Source organism: Macaca nemestrina, chromosome 16 (genome assembly GCF_043159975.1).
Source record: "Macaca nemestrina isolate mMacNem1 chromosome 16, mMacNem.hap1, whole genome shotgun sequence".
NCBI lineage: Eukaryota > Metazoa > Chordata > Mammalia > Primates > Cercopithecidae > Macaca > Macaca nemestrina.
Window position 1 is genome coordinate 36,462,112 of NC_092140.1, and position 17,185 is coordinate 36,479,296.

At 35.9% G+C, this 17,185-nt stretch overlaps 1 protein-coding gene across 17 annotated transcripts in view; it reads left to right on the forward strand.

Annotated features, from left to right (window-relative positions):
* LOC105481778 (MYC binding protein 2) overlaps window positions 1-17,185 on the forward strand; it is a 285,288-nt gene that overhangs the window by 176,692 nt on the left and 91,411 nt on the right. For all 17 annotated transcript variants that reach the window (XM_071081184.1, XM_071081186.1, XM_071081190.1 and 14 more), the window contains 6 exons: window positions 3,101-3,316; window positions 7,666-7,721; window positions 9,334-9,449; window positions 12,922-13,019; window positions 13,732-13,848; window positions 14,564-14,704. In XM_071081184.1, the coding sequence (XP_070937285.1) occupies window positions 3,101-3,316; window positions 7,666-7,721; window positions 9,334-9,449; window positions 12,922-13,019; window positions 13,732-13,848; window positions 14,564-14,704 (744 nt within the window). The remainder of the gene's footprint in view (window positions 1-3,100; window positions 3,317-7,665; window positions 7,722-9,333; window positions 9,450-12,921; window positions 13,020-13,731; window positions 13,849-14,563; window positions 14,705-17,185) is intronic.

Consider the following 17,185-nt stretch of genomic DNA (forward strand, 5'->3'; position numbering starts at 1 on the left):
GCAATAGCTAATTATTTGAAACATAAAAATTGATTTGCAGCTAATATTTCAATGAGTTCCAAAATGCTTTAGAAAGCAACAAGTGTTATTGTTACAGTTTTTTTGCTTATAAAATGCCTTGTTTCCTACATGTGATAAAATGAGTTAGAACTAAACACACATATTGTACCAATGTCAATTTCCTGGTTTTGGTTCAGTACCATCAGTGTTTGACAGTGTTGGATAAAATGTAGCCATTGGGGGAACCTGAGTGAAGGGTACATAGGACATTTCATCTATTTTGAAACTTCTTGTGAATTAAAAAAAAAAAAAAAGTTTATTTTAAGGAAATCTTACTTATTGACAAGAGAAAGTCACATAGGAAATAAAAGAGTAACTTTTTTAAAGTAGCACAGTTTGTAAAAGAAAGCAGAATGGTTATTCTATAATGTCTCAGTTTTCTTAGAGTATAAATTATTCAATGATTTACTTCAAGGTTCATGGTGTATACAGACATAGACTCTAGTGATAATTTGTTAAATACTTAGGGTAAATATAGTTGCTTACAGAAAGGTTAAATTGAAATAGTATGTATAAAAATAGTGCCTGTTATTTAAAATCAAATATGTTTGAGACAAGAGAGTTCCCTTGACCCCTTTGTGAAACTTGACGTGGGTGTGGTATGGCTCATTTACTTGGCTTCTGCACTCAAACCCCTTGCAGGATGGGGAGCACCCAGGCAAGCCCCTTTGGGCTTGTGTCTAGGGGTGTGTCACAATTAATGCTATTTTAGCTTTGTTGTCTGTGGATGGCTAAGTGTTAAACAGCTCAGTGAAGAATCAGCATGACACCCTTTTTGGATTCCCGCACCCAGTGTGTCCTGAATTCTTGTCCAGCATTCAGAAAGAATCAGGTCATACGAACAGGTGATGAATGCGTGAATGTGGCGTTTTTGTTTTTTGGTTTTTTGGTTTTTGAGATAGAGTCTCGCTTTGTCGCCCAGGCTGGAGTTCTGTGGCGCAATCTCAGCTCACTGCAAGCTCTGCCTCCCAGGTTCACGCCATTCTCCTGCCTCAGCCTCCCGAGTAGCTGGGACTACAGGCGTGCGCCACCACACCTGGGTAATTTTTTGTATTTTTAGTAGAGACGGGATTTCACCGTGTTCGCCAGGATGGTCTCGATCTCCTGACCTCGTGATCCACCCACCTCGGCCTCCCAAAGTGCTGGGATTACAGGCGTGAGCCACCGCGCCCGGCCACTGCGGATTTTGTCACACAGTGGAAGTGGCCCTCAGCGGAAGGAGAGCTGGAAAGGGCATGGTGTGAGACGGTGATATTTCCCTGAAGCCTAGCAGTCTCCAGCCAGGCTCCTCTCCGAAGTGGTGCCGTGTGAGGTTAAGCCGCGCGTCTGTCAGTTGCTGCTTCTCCACTTGATATTCACCACTTGTCTCTCTGCTAGCTGAAGTCTGGGATTTATAAGAGCATAGGGTAGCGGGGCAGAGCTGGCCAAAAAGGCAACATTTAGGCGGAATACAGGGATAAACTGGTCTCAGGGCCGTAGTTTCCAGGCTTGAGGGTGGGGCCTTTGCCAGGGAACCACCTTCTCCTTTCTGGTATATCTCTGACTCCTGTCTGTATCATCTTCAAATTTTTTAATTATATTTAAAGTTTAAAGCTTTTCATACTGGCACGTGTTTGAGTTGAAATTTTAACCATATACCTGTAAACTGCTGTTTTTTAAATATAAGAATGGGTTTTTAATATTTCCAGGGGATTGTGTCAGTCCAAATACTGATCTCTTGTAACCTCACCTGAAGATAGTGGTCACTTAATGGAACCTATTTGTCACCTGTGCCTAACGTTATGTAAATGGTGAAAGTCTCAAACTACTGATTCCATAGAATGGCATTATTAAGAACAATAAACATTAAAGACAGTCTGTAGTTCTGAGGTAGTCCTCAATTACTTAAAAATGCTATCACTTTTATCTCTGCTACTTTTTCTATTTCTGTGACAATCCTGTTGAATTACCTATTCTTGCCAACCACAAAAATGTTGTCTGTAAGGAACAGCAGAAACTTTGAGTAAAGCTCAGAATGGTGATACCTGCTGAAGACCTAAAGTGATATTCAAATTGTGTGTACATTTGTGGTTGCCTAGGGGTCAAGTGTTTTTCTGCCAATGCATAAACAAATAAAAACAGAACGTTTTCTTATAATTCCTGGAAAATATTTCTGAAAAGTCTTTTTATAAGACAATTTGTATTTTCAATATATTAACATCCCTCAACAAATCTGTGCTTTGTATCTATATAGTAGAGTTAGTAGATGAAAGATAGTCCCGTTTTATTGTTGAAGAAATTGAGTTGCAAAGGTATAATTCCTGGAAAATATATCTAAAAGGTATTTTTATAAGACAATTTGTATTTTTAATATATTAACATCCCTTAACAAATCTGTTTTTTGCATCTATACTGTAGAGTTAGTGGATGAAAGATAGTCCCGTTTTATTGTTGAAGAAATTGAGTTGCAAAGTTTAATTATTAATAGATTGTTTAAATGTTTATGTTAGTGATAGAGCTGTCTAATAATATTCTTTCTTCACTAGAGTAAAGAAATATCTTTGGGCTTTAAGTATAAGATTTGTTTCATTAAGTGTTAATTTTTGAAACTTCTATCAATAGAGAACATTTTCTTCTTTAGAACAGTGCAGCTGAAACTGACATTAGTGCTTTAAAATGTCCTGAGATTGTGGGAAAGCATTTACACTTGCATTACCTGATAAAATAATTTGTTAGTCCCTGCAATAACTTAATGTAGATTCATTCCACTGCCTTTTCCTGTACTTTATTAGTGGTGCATTTGTTTTTATGTTTTGATATCTCTGATTATGTATTCCAAAATGATGAGGCCTTGTTTTACACTGTGTTCATGATTCGTATTGTCAACCCATCTTGAGGTCATTTGAACTCTGTTGAATAAGCCTTTGAAAGGAATGCCAGAGATAGACCAATGCTAACATAAAGTATGCATAATTGTGAGTTTGTAATTGTAAGTTGCTTATTTTGATGTCAGTGACAATTAAATAATAATAGTATTTGGTTTCTGTAATACCATGTTTAGGTGGAAGTGAAAGCTGTCCCTGTTTCTCAGAAAAAAACATCTTTACAACAAGATCAAGCAAAGAAACCTCAAAGGATTCCTGGCAGTCCTGCAGTAACAACTGCATCTTCTAATACTGACATGACTTTTGGAGGACTGGCATCACCAAAGCTAGATGTTTCATATGAACCAATGATAGTGAAGGAAGCTCGATATATTGCCATAACAATGATGAAGGTAATTTATTTTACTTATCAGAAAAATTTTAGTTTTCAACATTCGTTTATTTAACCAACATTTCAGTGTTTCAGATGCAGACACGAAATTATAAGTCCAAAGAGCATTTGATGGATATTAAATTTGCAGCAACACTTTTAAGATAATGTTATCCTATCTTCAGAGAGGGTTTTCATTGGTTTTTGACAGATGTCCAAAGGGGACCATCAATTACAGATCAAGTTAATCCAATCAGAGATACAGGTGTATTAGGCTGAGTTTCAGTTCCTGTGAAAGTATTTGACTACTTTTGACCAGGAACAGTGGCCCACACCTATAATCCCAGTGCTTTGGGAGGCCAAGGAGGGAGCAACACTTGAGGCCAAGAGAGTTCAAGACCATCCTCAGTAACATAGGGAGACCGCATCTCTACAAAATATAAAAATAACGTAAAATTTCTAAGTACTTGTCTATTTGCAGTTTACTATTCGTGCTAGAATGTATCTCTTGAGGGTTTCGCTATTTACCTATGCCCCCCTTCAGTTTTGGATTCTCTCAAATGCCAGATGTATCTCCTAGAACTCTTTGGGATTTTTAGCTCTCTAATAACTTTAGACATTAAAAATATAAATTTTGGATGTTCTAGTTATCTTCAGAGGCAGCGTTAGTCTGAATTATTGAGGTCGTCATTATTCGAAGCTGAAGTTTATAATTTTGGCATTTTCAGAGAGCAGTCATGAGCCATTGAAGGCTTTTGGGTAGAAGAATGGCTTGATTAGATTTGAGTTTTATAAAGATTATAGTGGAATATGGACGGTGTAATTGGGCAAATGATCAAGACACATGGCTTGGTTTTAGTCTCTTTAGGGGACTGTTGACTTAATTTGGTTAGATATGCTGATCAGTTGGACTACTGAGTTGTCAATCAGGATAGGTTCAATAGAATCGGTAGAACCTGGTAGCTAGTGGAGGTGGAGTAAAGAAGAAAGGTAGGAAATAAAAGATGAAATTCACATTTTGAGCTTGTGTCCAATTGATAATGGAAGAAGGGCAGGTTTTGGTTAAGAAAGATAACAGATTCAGTTTTGGATGAGATGAGTTTTAGGTACTTCTGAAATACCTATGTGGAGATGTATAAAACAAAGTTGGATGTACAGACCTGAGTGATCACAGTCTGACCTCAAGAAAAGGATTCAAGAATCATTAGCACTTACATTGCTTATGAAGTCATGGGAATAGATGATACCTTCTATGGTAAATGAAGACAGAAGTTCCAGGATAGGATCCTAAGAAACACCAGTATCACTGAGTCTCAGACTCTTCTCTACATCAGAAGCATCTGGAGCACTTACTTTAAAAAAAGATTTCCAAACACCCAGAGATTTAGATTCAGTGGGTTTGGAGAGAGAGTCAGGAATTTGCCTGAAACAAATATGCAGAGTGATTCAAATTCAAAACCTATACTTTGAGAAATATTGATTTACAAGATAAGAGAAGAAGAAAGGAAAAGGAAAAACAATTCACACTGGTAAGAACACTAGCCAAAGAAGCAACACATAATTAAGGGAATGGCTGAAGTGAGTGTAGATAAGCCTCTCAAGATGTTTGACTGTAGAAAGAACCAGAGGAAATGGAATTGAGTGAAGGCTTTGGAGTATGGGGTCTTATTAATAGAGATAGACTTACATATTTGAGTGCTGATTAGGAGATAATTCAGAGAAAGAAAACAGTAAAGACACTCTGAATATAAAAATAGAATCTAGAGCTCAAGTGGTAGCAGTGGCCTTAAATAGGAGGAGTAGTGCTTGTTTTCATTCTGCCAGGAGAAGGAAAAGAAAGCTTAATACAGATGCTAGTAAATTTTTAGGTTTTGCAGCCAAAGGAATTATTTAAAACCGTAATTTTGTGTTTGGAGTTGGAAATGGAAGTGATGAATCTTAGGGTCAAGGTTTTGAAACAAAGGGGAAAAAATGAAATTGTTATTCCTTGAGATTGAAAGAAAGCACCGGTCAGAAAAGATGTATTAGATGCCTTTGAATAATAAGTTGAAATTGAAGATTATTTGTAAATAACAATGTGAGTCATATGAGCATGGGTAAAATAATCATTTGGATTGACCTAGCATTAAAATTTTGCTAGATAGTTCAGCAAAAGAACAGTGGAACAAGAAGTTGAGTATATGGTAGCTAAAGAGAGGACAGTGGAACCTAACTTAGTTTGGAAGGGAAGAAATTTCAGAGAGTCAAGGAAGTTAGAGGGACTAGACATCAGAGTAGATATAGGAATAGTTATTGAGGTTAAAAAAACTGAACAGCCCACTTTATTTTGATTTCAGAGACAGAACAATTCTGAGTAGTGTCACAGGTCTGTGACTTTTGGTGTGAGTGGCTGGAAAAAAGTTTAAGTTATTGAGGTTAAAGAAATCAGGGAATGAGAAACTGGAGTTCTAGATGAATTGTCCACTGGCTGTTAAAGAAGTCAAGGCTACAAATTCTCCTCTATTCCAACACTTATTTAAGGAATTTACTTTCTTGTCTCCTTACCTCCCTAGTCTTTTAGTTTCCTATGAACATGCTTCAATTTGTATAATTTCTTTTGCAAATTTTGTTACCACAACAGAATGCAGTATTTCAAACATGTTCTGAGTAGCCTAGGTTTAGAGCAGGTATAGAATACCATTCCCAAACAGTATCTGTGAAATGTTAATTCAGGTTCCGGGAGGAAATTTTCCTTATCAACCATTCACAGATACTATGTACTCACCCAGTAGTGAGCCAAGTATTGTAGAGGATGGAAAAATGAGATATGGTCTCTTCTTTCATTACTAAGTGTGTTAATAATATGTATTTGAGGGAAAGTGATGAAGTAGAAAATACATTGTACTCAAAGTCTAGAAACCTGGATTTCCTTCTTTTCTCACCTTTGTATGGCCAAAGACTCAGCCTTAATTTGCGTTTTTCTCACGTGTAACTTTTGAGTAGGTAAAGTCAGCTAGATCATTCCTAATTCATTTTTATGAAAACAAAAAGGGTAGAGAGAAGGAAAGGGGCTTTGAGTTTGCTTCCTTTTACTGTAAGTACAGGAGGAGTTAGAAGTGGATGAGCAGTTGGACATCTTGACCTGAACTTGAAAGATAATGATTTCTTTGCTAATGTTGCAGGCATACAGAAGTATTGGGAATAATGTGCCAAGTTTCATGTACCTACAGCCCATTTTTGTCTTTACATTTTACCATAATTGTTTCAGGTCATTTTGTTATTTTTTATTAAGAAACAGATTGCTACACGTACAATTGAAGCCTGCATAAACCCTTCCTCAGACCCATTACCACCCCTTCCTTAGAGGTAACTGTTGTCCTGAGTGTAGTAATTCTCATTCCTATGTATATTTTTAGGCTCTTGTTGAATACAAATTTATTCATAAGCAGTATATTTTGGATTGTTCAATATGTTTTCCAGAAGTTTATAAAATAGTATCATATTGTATGTATCATTTTGCCAGATTTTTGCTTAATGTTATTTTTGAGGTTCAGCCATGTAGCTATAGGTCATTCATTTTAACTGCTTTAAAGTATTCCTTTGGGTTACTATTCCATAATCTGTCCATTCCCCCATTGATGGACACTAAACTGTACAGAAATAAACATTCTGTATTTGTCTCCTTTTGTACATGAGCAAGAGTTTGTGTAAGATGCATACTTAGAAGTGGAATTGTTAAGTTGTAGGGCTTGCACACCTTCAACTACGTTAAGTATTGTCAAAACTCACATTCCCACGAGCAATGTATGAAAGTAGCAGGTGCTGCATGTTCTCCTCAGCGCTTGGTTCTTACCAACACAATTTGATGACCATGATATGATTTATTTTAGTTTTGTTTTCTTTCGTGTTTTCTTTCAAGTTTAGTTAAATAACTTTTCTGGTCTTTATTGACCTTTCAGATTTCTTCTTCAGAGAATTGTCTTGACTCTTTTTTTGTTGTTGTTTATCTCTTTTGTATGGATTTGTTCTTTATATATTATGGATGCATATCACCTATGGGTTATACAAGTTAAAAATCTCCTCCGAGGTGGAAGCTTTTCCTATCTTTATAGTATCTTTGTTTTGGAAAGCTTTAAAATTTTAATGTACTCAGAAGATGTTATCTGTTTTTTTCTTTTGCTTTTTTTTTAAGTTTTGGTGTTTACTGTTGGATCTTCAAACCACATAGAATTTATATTTAATAAATAGTCTAATGTAGGTAATTGAGTTTTTTCTTTTTATCCTATATGGATAACCAGTTGTCTCACAACCATTTATTGAATAATGTATTACTCTATTAATCGAGAATGTTTCTAAATGATTTTACAATTGTTACTGGTCTCTTTTTTAAAGGTTTATGAAAATTATTCATTTGAAGAACTACGTTTTGCATCACCAACTCCTAAGAGGTAAGAATCGCTTTCTCAAAGTATAACCAAAACATGTGTTGTCGCTTGCAACTAAAATCGTCCTGCATTTCAACTTTATTTTCTATAAATAATTACTTTATAGCATTTTTCTAGGTTGCCATTGCTGATAGAGATTTGTCACATAATAATGTATAGATTTGCAGAAAGCATGTGTTTACATTCAACTGTAATACTGCCAGCATGTTACATAATACTACCTACTAGTGAAAGTAGGTATGTAAAGTAGGTATCTAGTATCTAAAAATGTTTAAATTGACTTGTTTAGGATTGATTAGTTTGTTTTTCATTTGTTTGCTATTTAAAAATTAATCCTTTTGTCCTTCCAATGAATTGTGGAGAGATTTCAGCATGTAGTATACTTGTATTTGATTGTACTGTCTTAATTTTTCAGCCCATAAGTAATTCTGTTAACTTCAGATTTAAGCACATTTTTTTGAGTTAATATTTTATTTGTTAGTAATAGTACTTCTTAAAATAGACACTTGGAAAAAATAATTAGATGCATTATAGTTTGGAGAGATCACCTCCATAGAATTTAGAAAAGTCCCTGAAGTGAATCTGGGATAGCAGAATTATGTATAGGCTGGAAATGCCAGTTTGAAACTCATGGGGAAAATACATTTGGGAATCATCTACATAGAGATGGCATTTATTTAAAACTGAGGAATGGATGTCACCTAGATAGATGGCATAGGTAGAAAAAAGATTACCCAGACCCAAATCCTGGGGCATTCCTTAAATTAAACGGTAGTCAGAAAAGGGAAAGCAACGAAACACTGACAAAGAATGACCAGTGAGATAAGAAAAAAGCCAGGAAAATAAATGTCGCTGAAGCAAAAGGAAGGAAGTATTTCAAGATAGGAAGAGTTGTCAGCTATCAAATGCTACTGAGAGATTACTGAGGATGAAGTGACCATTGAACTTGGGGACATGGTGGTCATTGGTGACTTTGACATCAGCAGGTGTAAGGAAATGTTGGAAACAAAAGCCTAGTAAGGATAAATTGTGGGAGGGAAGTAAAAGTGAGAAAATGGAGTTTGATATAAATAGGAGAAGAGATGTTAAGACCTTACTAGAGGAGGCTGTAATATCAAAGGGAGGTGTTAGCGAAGGTTCTAAAGTTTGTGTGCTAATGGAAATGGTTCAGTAAATTGAGAATATTGATGATGCATGAGAGAGAACAAGGTGATTGCAGCATAAAAATGTTGAGGGAATAAGATTCACAGGACAAGGGCAGGGGCTAGCTTTGGATCAAATCCAGGACACTTCCTCCATTCTACCATGAGAGAAGGCAGGGGAAAGTAGGTTTATTAATCACATTGCAACTTTGAGGTTGTATCTGATTGCTTATTGTCTCACAAGAAAGAGGTGAGGTCATGATCACCTGAGAGTGAGGAAGAGAGGTGATGCAGGTTTGAGGTAAGAAAGAAGTGAAATTCAAGCATTTTGGAGAGTAGACAAGCATACTATGGCAGGGTGGTAGGATTGCGAGGAGGTATGCAAACAAATTAAATGTTTGCTGAACTATTGTAATGATGTTGGCTGCTTAACCAAAAGTAAAATTTCCAACATCCATCTTATTTCTTTCCAGACCCAGTGAGAATATGCTGATCCGTGTCAATAATGATGGGACTTATTGTGCAAATTGGACTCCGGGGGCTATTGGACTCTACACTATTCATGTTACCATTGATGGCATTGAAATTGGTAATTTTTTTTTAAGCTGTGAGCTACTACTTACTTCGAATAACTAGAATCAAAATTATTTTTATCTTCTAGTTTTGCCCTTTAACTCGCCTCATACATATGGATAGGTTTCATAAGTTATTTGAGGCCTTGTTTTCTCATTCATAATGAGTATTTAATTAGTGCGTTAACATTTTGTAGTAATTTCTGGTGTCCACCCAAGCATTGTAGCCCTCATGACTCCTTCCCTGCATTCCCTGATGTGAATAGTCAGGTGTGCTCTCTTCCACGGTGCTGTGTTACCCTGTCTCTCCCTTGTGGGTGTGTCTGTGCTTCTTCTGACTGTGAGCAGAAAGCATTCATGCTTGGATCTTCCAGTGTAGCTCAGTGCCTGGCACGTAATGACAGTAAATATGGATGAATGAATGCATTTTTCAATCTATCAATGTGTTATAGGATATCTATACAGTCATGTGCCTCATAACATTTTGGTCAGTGACGAACAACATATATAGTGGTGGTCCTGTAAGATTTTTACTGTACCTTTTCTATGCTTAGATATGTTTAGATATGCAAATCCTTACCATTGTGTTACAGTTACCTACAGTATCCAGTAGAGTAACATGCTGTATAGGATTGTAGCCTAAGACCAATAGGCTGTATCATATAACCCAGGTAATCTGTACCATCTAGGTTTGCATAAGTCCACTCTGATGTTTGCACAATGATGAAATTGCCTGGTGATGCATTTCTCAGAACATTTCCCCCATCCTTAAGCAATGCATGACTATATTAGATACATGAGAGGGGATTTATTAGGGAAAATTGGCTTGCAGAGTTATGGAGTCTGAAAAGTCCCATGATAGGCCACACCTGCAGGCTGGAGACCCTGGGATGCAGGTGGCCTCAGAACCAGAGAAGCAGATGATGCAACTCTCAGTCTGAAGCCAAAGGCCTGAGAATCCAGGAGGGGCACAGATATAAGTCCTGGAGTCTAAATTTTGGGGACCCTGGAGTTCAAATGTCGAGGGACAGTAGAGGAAGTGTTTATCGAAGCTCCAGAAAATAGATATGCATTCACCTCTCCTCTGTTTTTGTTTGCTCTGTGTCCCCAGCTGATTGAACAGTGCCTGCCCACATTGAGAGCAGATCTTCCCCACCTACTCCACTCACATTCACATGCCAGTCTTCTCTGGAAACACCTTCACAGACCCAAAAGTTATGCCTTACCAGGTTTCTAGGTATTCTTTAATTCAGTTAGGTGGACACCTAGAACTAATCATCACAACCATTAACTTTGAAAAACATACTGCTTGTCTTTCAGGCATTAATCTTTCCTTTACTTAACTTTTAAACTGTGTGTATAATAGGATAACAAGGAGAAAACTATAGTACTTATCAGTGTGAATTTCTTGTAACGTTATTTTTCCTGATGCTCCTCAAGAAAAGGGGTTTCTGTGATCAGATAGATTTCAAAAACCTGGTACGGGATGAGTATCTTTTATCTGAAATGCTTGCAACCAGAAGTATTCTAGATTTTGGACTTTTTCTGATTTTGGAATAGCTGTATTATAGCTACCAGTTGAGCATCCCTAATTCAAAATTTCAAAATTCAAAATGCTTCAATGAGCACTTTTTTTGAGCATCATGTCAGCATTCAAAAAGTTTTAGATTTTAGAGCTTTTTGGATTTGGGGTTTTCATATTAGAGATGCTCAACTTGTATATGGTAGTCTCACTTGAGACATTCACACAATCTACATTAACATATTAGGGATTCTGAGAAGTTCTGAAATCAAGAAATTTGTCTATGTTTAATCCTTATCATGGGACTCCTTGCTAGTGGGAAAGAGAGAAACAGGGTGGAGATAGTAAAAATACCAATTAATATTTCACCAAAATATTTGGGAAACTCTGCTTTAAGTAGTTTGCTTTGTCAGTGGAGGTAAAGAGGTACTTTACATTGATGTAATTGTATGTTCTCATACATTAATATAACTATATAGACTCAGATATGTCCAGTTCACCTGACCGTTCTAGAGACCTTCGCCAGCAGCCTTTGCTGCACTCTTCTTTATTTCAACATATCCATAAAGCCTTTAGTTCAGCAACTGTTTTTTGGTTCTGAGCATACATTGTCCTGAGTAAGACAATTCCTGTCAAGTGTTAACACTTTACTGAGGACTGTGAAAGTAAAACAGGCAAACCAAAATCATATGAAGTAGAATATAAGTAGTGACATACAAGAGATACAAATTACAGTAGGAATTCAAAAGTAGAAATAGCCAAGAACGACATTGTGAAGATTTTCTTCTCTCTAAAAATTCTGGTAAAATTTCAGTAGATAGAGTTTTTTTCATCATCTTATCTAATTGTGGGATGAAGGAAACTGATACAAATTAGATAAGAAAAATCCACTTGTATTTGTTTTTTGGAATGAAGCTGAAGAAAAAGACTTGCTTACTTAGAATCATCCATTTTCTTCCATACTCAACTTCACTGCTCTTCTTCGTAAGTTTTCTCCCATGCCATCAGTGGGCTGCAACCTTGCTTGACCATGGACAAGCAGAGATAATAATTCATTAGAACAATTACAATAATAATAGCTAACATTTATTGTGCATTTAATATATATATCTAAATTTGTTCTACATGTACTTTTTTTTTTTTTTTGAGACAGAGTCTCACTCTGTTGCACAGACTGGAATGCAGTGGCACAATCCGTGCTCACTGCATCCTCCACCTCACAGGTTCAAGCAATTCTCATGCTTCAGCTTCCTGACCTGGAATTACAGGTGTGCGCCACCATGCCCAGCTGATTTTTGTATTTTTAGTAGAGATGGGGTTTCGCTATGGTGGCCAGGCTGGTCTTGAACTCCCAACCTCAGGTGATCCGTCCGCCCCAGCCTCCCAAAAGGATTACACGTGTGAACCACTCTGCCTGGCCCCTTGTACATTTTAAGTCATTTATTTCCTACAACAGCTCGGTGAGTTAGATACTATTATTTTTCCCATTTTATAGATGAAGAAATTGAGGCCCAGAGAGTCAAACAGTTAGTGCAAGATATCGGAGTAACCAAAGCAGTCTAACATGAGAACCTCAGCTTCTCATAACCATGCTACATTGTCATAGAGATGACTGGTAGAGATGATGAGTGGTATTCTGATTTGATATTGTCTGATAAGATTTAATTCTAAAGGGTTTTTTTTTTTTAATTATTTTCCATTTTTTCTGTATCATTTCATATGTTCTAGTTAAAGATAGGGAGCCCCTTCTTTTCCTTAACCTCCTGAGATATTCCTTTAGAATCTTAGGGCCATTTTAAAAATATTTCTCTTGTTTAGCTTACTAAATATCCATTACCTTAAAAGGACAGAAATCAGATATTTGTGTTAATTTTTAAAAATAGCCTGTGGATGTTTGTAAGATTAGGTTTAAGGATCTTCCTTCTGTTTTTTTCTCATATGTTACAGTTCTCTTATTTTTCTGACAGATGCTGGTCTGGAAGTAAAAGTAAAAGACCCACCAAAAGGGATGATACCACCAGGAACTCAGCTGGTCAAACCAAAGACTGAACCTCAGCCTAATAAGGTTAGGGCAGAATGAGCTGAGAGCCAGAATCATTCAATTTTTACATGTTTGTCACTGATGCTTCAAAATGCCCAGTAAACATCTAACGTTTTACTTGATTTCAGGACTTAAATTCTAATTATCCCTAAATAAATTTAGAGAGTAGTTTATGGTAATATTTCTAAGTTATAACATATGTACTTCTTTATTTCTTTGTGTAATGCTATCGTAATTGATACATATTGTATTCTTCCTGCTATATAACATTTACAATGAACAAAAAGTCTACTGAAATAAAGTGTAAAGTTTGCAAGGCAAAAATGTCCTCTACTGTCAAAAGAAAAGTTAACTTCTGAAATCTAAAGAATAAGTACAGGCATTTTGGTAAACTGCATGTTAAAAAATGAAATACTGGTAATTGAATTTGTTTTTCTAACAGAAACAAATGGTTTTTATCCTTCTTAACACATATCTTCAATATTTAGAAATGAGTTAAAAAATATATAATTGTCTAAGTTTTATTTTCAGTAATATACATTTCAGTGCTTAAAAGGTCTGTGGTTAGTGTTGTTATGAAGCACTGTTATTTGCAGAGGGAGCCTCACTACAAATAATTCTGGAACCTTGTTAAGAATTATGATACTTTCAAACCTGCTTAATTTTACTTCTTGCTACTTATAAGATCTCTATTCCATGTTCTTCCTACCTCACTGTTTATCTTTGCCTTTCTCAGGTTCGAAAATTTGTGGCCAAGGACAGCGCAGGGCTTCGCATTCGTAGCCACCCTTCCCTTCAGAGTGAGCAGATAGGCATAGTGAAAGTCAATGGAACTATCACTTTTATTGATGAGGTAATTGATAAAGGAGCTCTTGGTAGTAAATTTTGGACAGAAAGTTTTTGCATTGTTTTCTTAATAATAAGGTTACTGAGTTTTTTGTCAGAATGTGTTTTAAGCAGTTTGGGAAATATTTTAAAACTACTTTATAGAATGTGTTCATTGAGTTTCAAACAGTTCATTTATTTTATCGTTAAAAATAACTAAAATTATATTTTGAACATGAAAAGAACAATGTTCAACATAGTATTCAGAAATCTATACATGTATTCACTGAAAATGGGTATAGTTTTTCATGACATTTTAAAATGTTGTTTGTTTTGAAATGTGTTTCTTACTGCTTTAACTTTAGACAGTATATTTTTCTGGTAATACAACCAGGTAACTTCTGATTCTTAGAATATAAATATAAGGGAAGGAAGATTCGTATTCTTTTGGGTAACATCTGATTTTACTGTTTAAACTATGTATCTTAAAGTGTGGTTTCCTTGTGTGTTTATTCCTAAGTGAAATTGTTTTTATAATCTTGTCACATGAATTATCATATTGTGTTGGCACTCTTTGCTGCTTTTTTTCCCCTGGAAGGTCTCTCAGACTTACTTTCTACAAAAACTAGATGCTTAATCTCCACATCCACCATTATTTTCCTGCTTTGCAGACTTTCAGACGTTGCTAGCCTCATAGGACTTACAGGAAGGCCTGGCTTGTTTCTGTTGCTTTTTTTCTATAGCTCCATAATGACGATGGTGTGTGGCTGAGGCTGAATGATGAGACAATAAAGAAGTATGTCCCTAACATGAATGGTTACACTGAAGCCTGGTGCCTCTCTTTTAATCAACATCTTGGCAAGAGTCTTCTGGTCCCTGTTGACGTAAGTAAAAGGTGGTTTTAAAAAGCATTATAGATACACGCTGTTTTTTTTTTTACAGGGCTTTCTTTAATTAAGGCTTTTCAGTTCTGAGGTAACCCACAACTAAGTAACTTTTACTTTACAATTTTTTGAATTCTTAAGGGCTTCTGTGTAATGAAAGTGAAGTTTGGCAAGGTTAAGGCCCTTAGTGCAGATTATGATCCATCACAGATAGGCAGGAAGTAGTAAATTTAATTAATTACTACTTAATTAAAACTACTGAATTCCTTTCCAAGAGGTAGAAAATGAGACTGGTTACATTTTTTTCTTTCTTATTTATACAATTGTTTGGAATGAATTCCAAACTAAAGTTTATGAACTCAGAAATATACATTCAAAAACATGTATAAATGTATGTTATGGTCACATTTTGCAATTAGTGCTGTGTGTTTTGTCTAATTTTGAATTTCTTCTTTCTTGGCTTATAATAGTATTATTTAGACTTGTGGTGCTATGTAGTATTCTAATTGAAGTTAAATCCTAGTCTTTGAGAGAATTCATTTTACCTCCTTGTTAAGTATAGTAGAATAGAGCCAGTGTTCACAAGATTGCTACTTCATGAAGTATAATAATAACCCACACTTCATTTTATATATTAACCAGGAAAGAATGATTTTTCCCTTTTTTCATTACCATCAAATGTGTGTGCTCTTTAGGACAGGGCTAATAAATAGCACAGGTAAAATTTTATTTAAAAACTTAGTATTTTAAACAGTTGAATTTCTTAAAAATCAGTTTATAAAGTTAGCTTATTATGTCAAACCATTCGGTATATTCCATTTGACTTTCTCCTTGATTGTCCGTAATAATGTTCTCCAAAGCAGTAATTTATATAATACAAGACAATTCTTTGGTGAACAAAACATTGGAATTTCTATTTGTATTTATTGATCTCATTTTTTTTATATGCTTTTGTGTATGTTTTATAATAGCACAGTGGAGACTTTGTATATATAGAGAGAGCAAGGAAGAGAGAAGGAAGATATGTGATCAAGAAAATTTAGAGTGTTGGCTTACTGCTTTATGGAGGTTAAGTTGAACAATGATACATCTATAATTAAAATACTAAATTTTAAATCAAAAAATTACATCAATTACATCTTATTAAATTTTCCTCAGATTTATACCTGCAGTTAAAAATAAAAAGGATTTTGACCTTCTATGAAAGTGTATTTTAAAGAGATAATTATAACCACCATTTTTGTACAGTTTTTTTTCCAATGTAAACTTTTTTGTTGGGCAAGGGGGAGTTGAGTTTTGTTTTTTATACAAATGGAAGAACCGCTGGAACTCAGGAGGTGGAGGTTGCAGTGATTTGAGATTGCGCCACTACACTCCAGCCTGGGAGACAGAGCAAGTCTCTGTCTCAAAAAAAAATAAAAATATGGTGATGGGGTCTTACTATGTTGCCCAGGCTGGTCTGGTCTCAGACTCCTGAGCTCAAGCGATCATCTTGCCTTGGCCTCACAAAGTGCTGATATTACAGACATGAGCTACCACACCTGGCCATTGTGTGTTTTATTTAAGATAATTTTCTTCAGTCCCTAATAAAACGTTATTCCAGATTATATTATCTTTTCTACCTCCCCAGTCCAAATTTTCTCCGATTTCTTTGCTCATTTGAGGAGCTGCTTTTGGGAGAAAAAGATACTCACACAGATAAAGCAAGTCAATAAACAAAGGTAGAAAGGAAGAGCAAGAAGTACCATCTGTCAAAGTTCTGAATCCCACGGTTTTGTTTTAAAGCATTGTGTTCTGTTATTTGATGCTTTTGAACACCATCCAAGAGACTATCTGTAGTAGACAGTCTCCTTAAGGGAAAGAAGGGAGTAACAAATGTTAGAGGAGCGGTAAGGAGTGGAGTGAGGCATGCAGATACTTGCCGGTGGTTTTCACTGGAATGTGAGTGCGGAGGTTGTTAATGTAAACAGCTTAAGAGTGTCTGGTATTGTTAGGAAGTTAGGGTTTTTTTGATTTCTTCATTTTAAGAGTAGTAGTGACTTGAGAGTTTTATAAGTTAGAAGACAGATACTAGTAGAAAAAGGGAGAAATTAAAGATGTAGATGACAAGGCTGAAGACTGAAAAACAGGAGGAGGAAATGGAATTAAGGGCACCTTGGAGAGCTTGCTTCTGTAAAAGAGCGGGGGATATGCATGGCAGTAGTTATGTCTTGGAGGAGGGAGGGACGAGGGGAAGAGGTTGAGGGAGACTACAAGTTCCCTTAAAATAGAAGATAGGAAAACCATCAGTTCACAATGAAAAGAATGAGTTAAGTTAGGGGGTTGAGAAATGCAATGAATATTTGGAATATTGTTTGAAGGATTACTGGGCCACTAAAGACTCAATGAGACCACTGTATAGACCCAGCTGGAATCCCCCGCCTAGTCCTTTATTGCCCTAAGTGTCCAGAATTAAAAGAGCCAAGAAACAGCCAAGAAAGC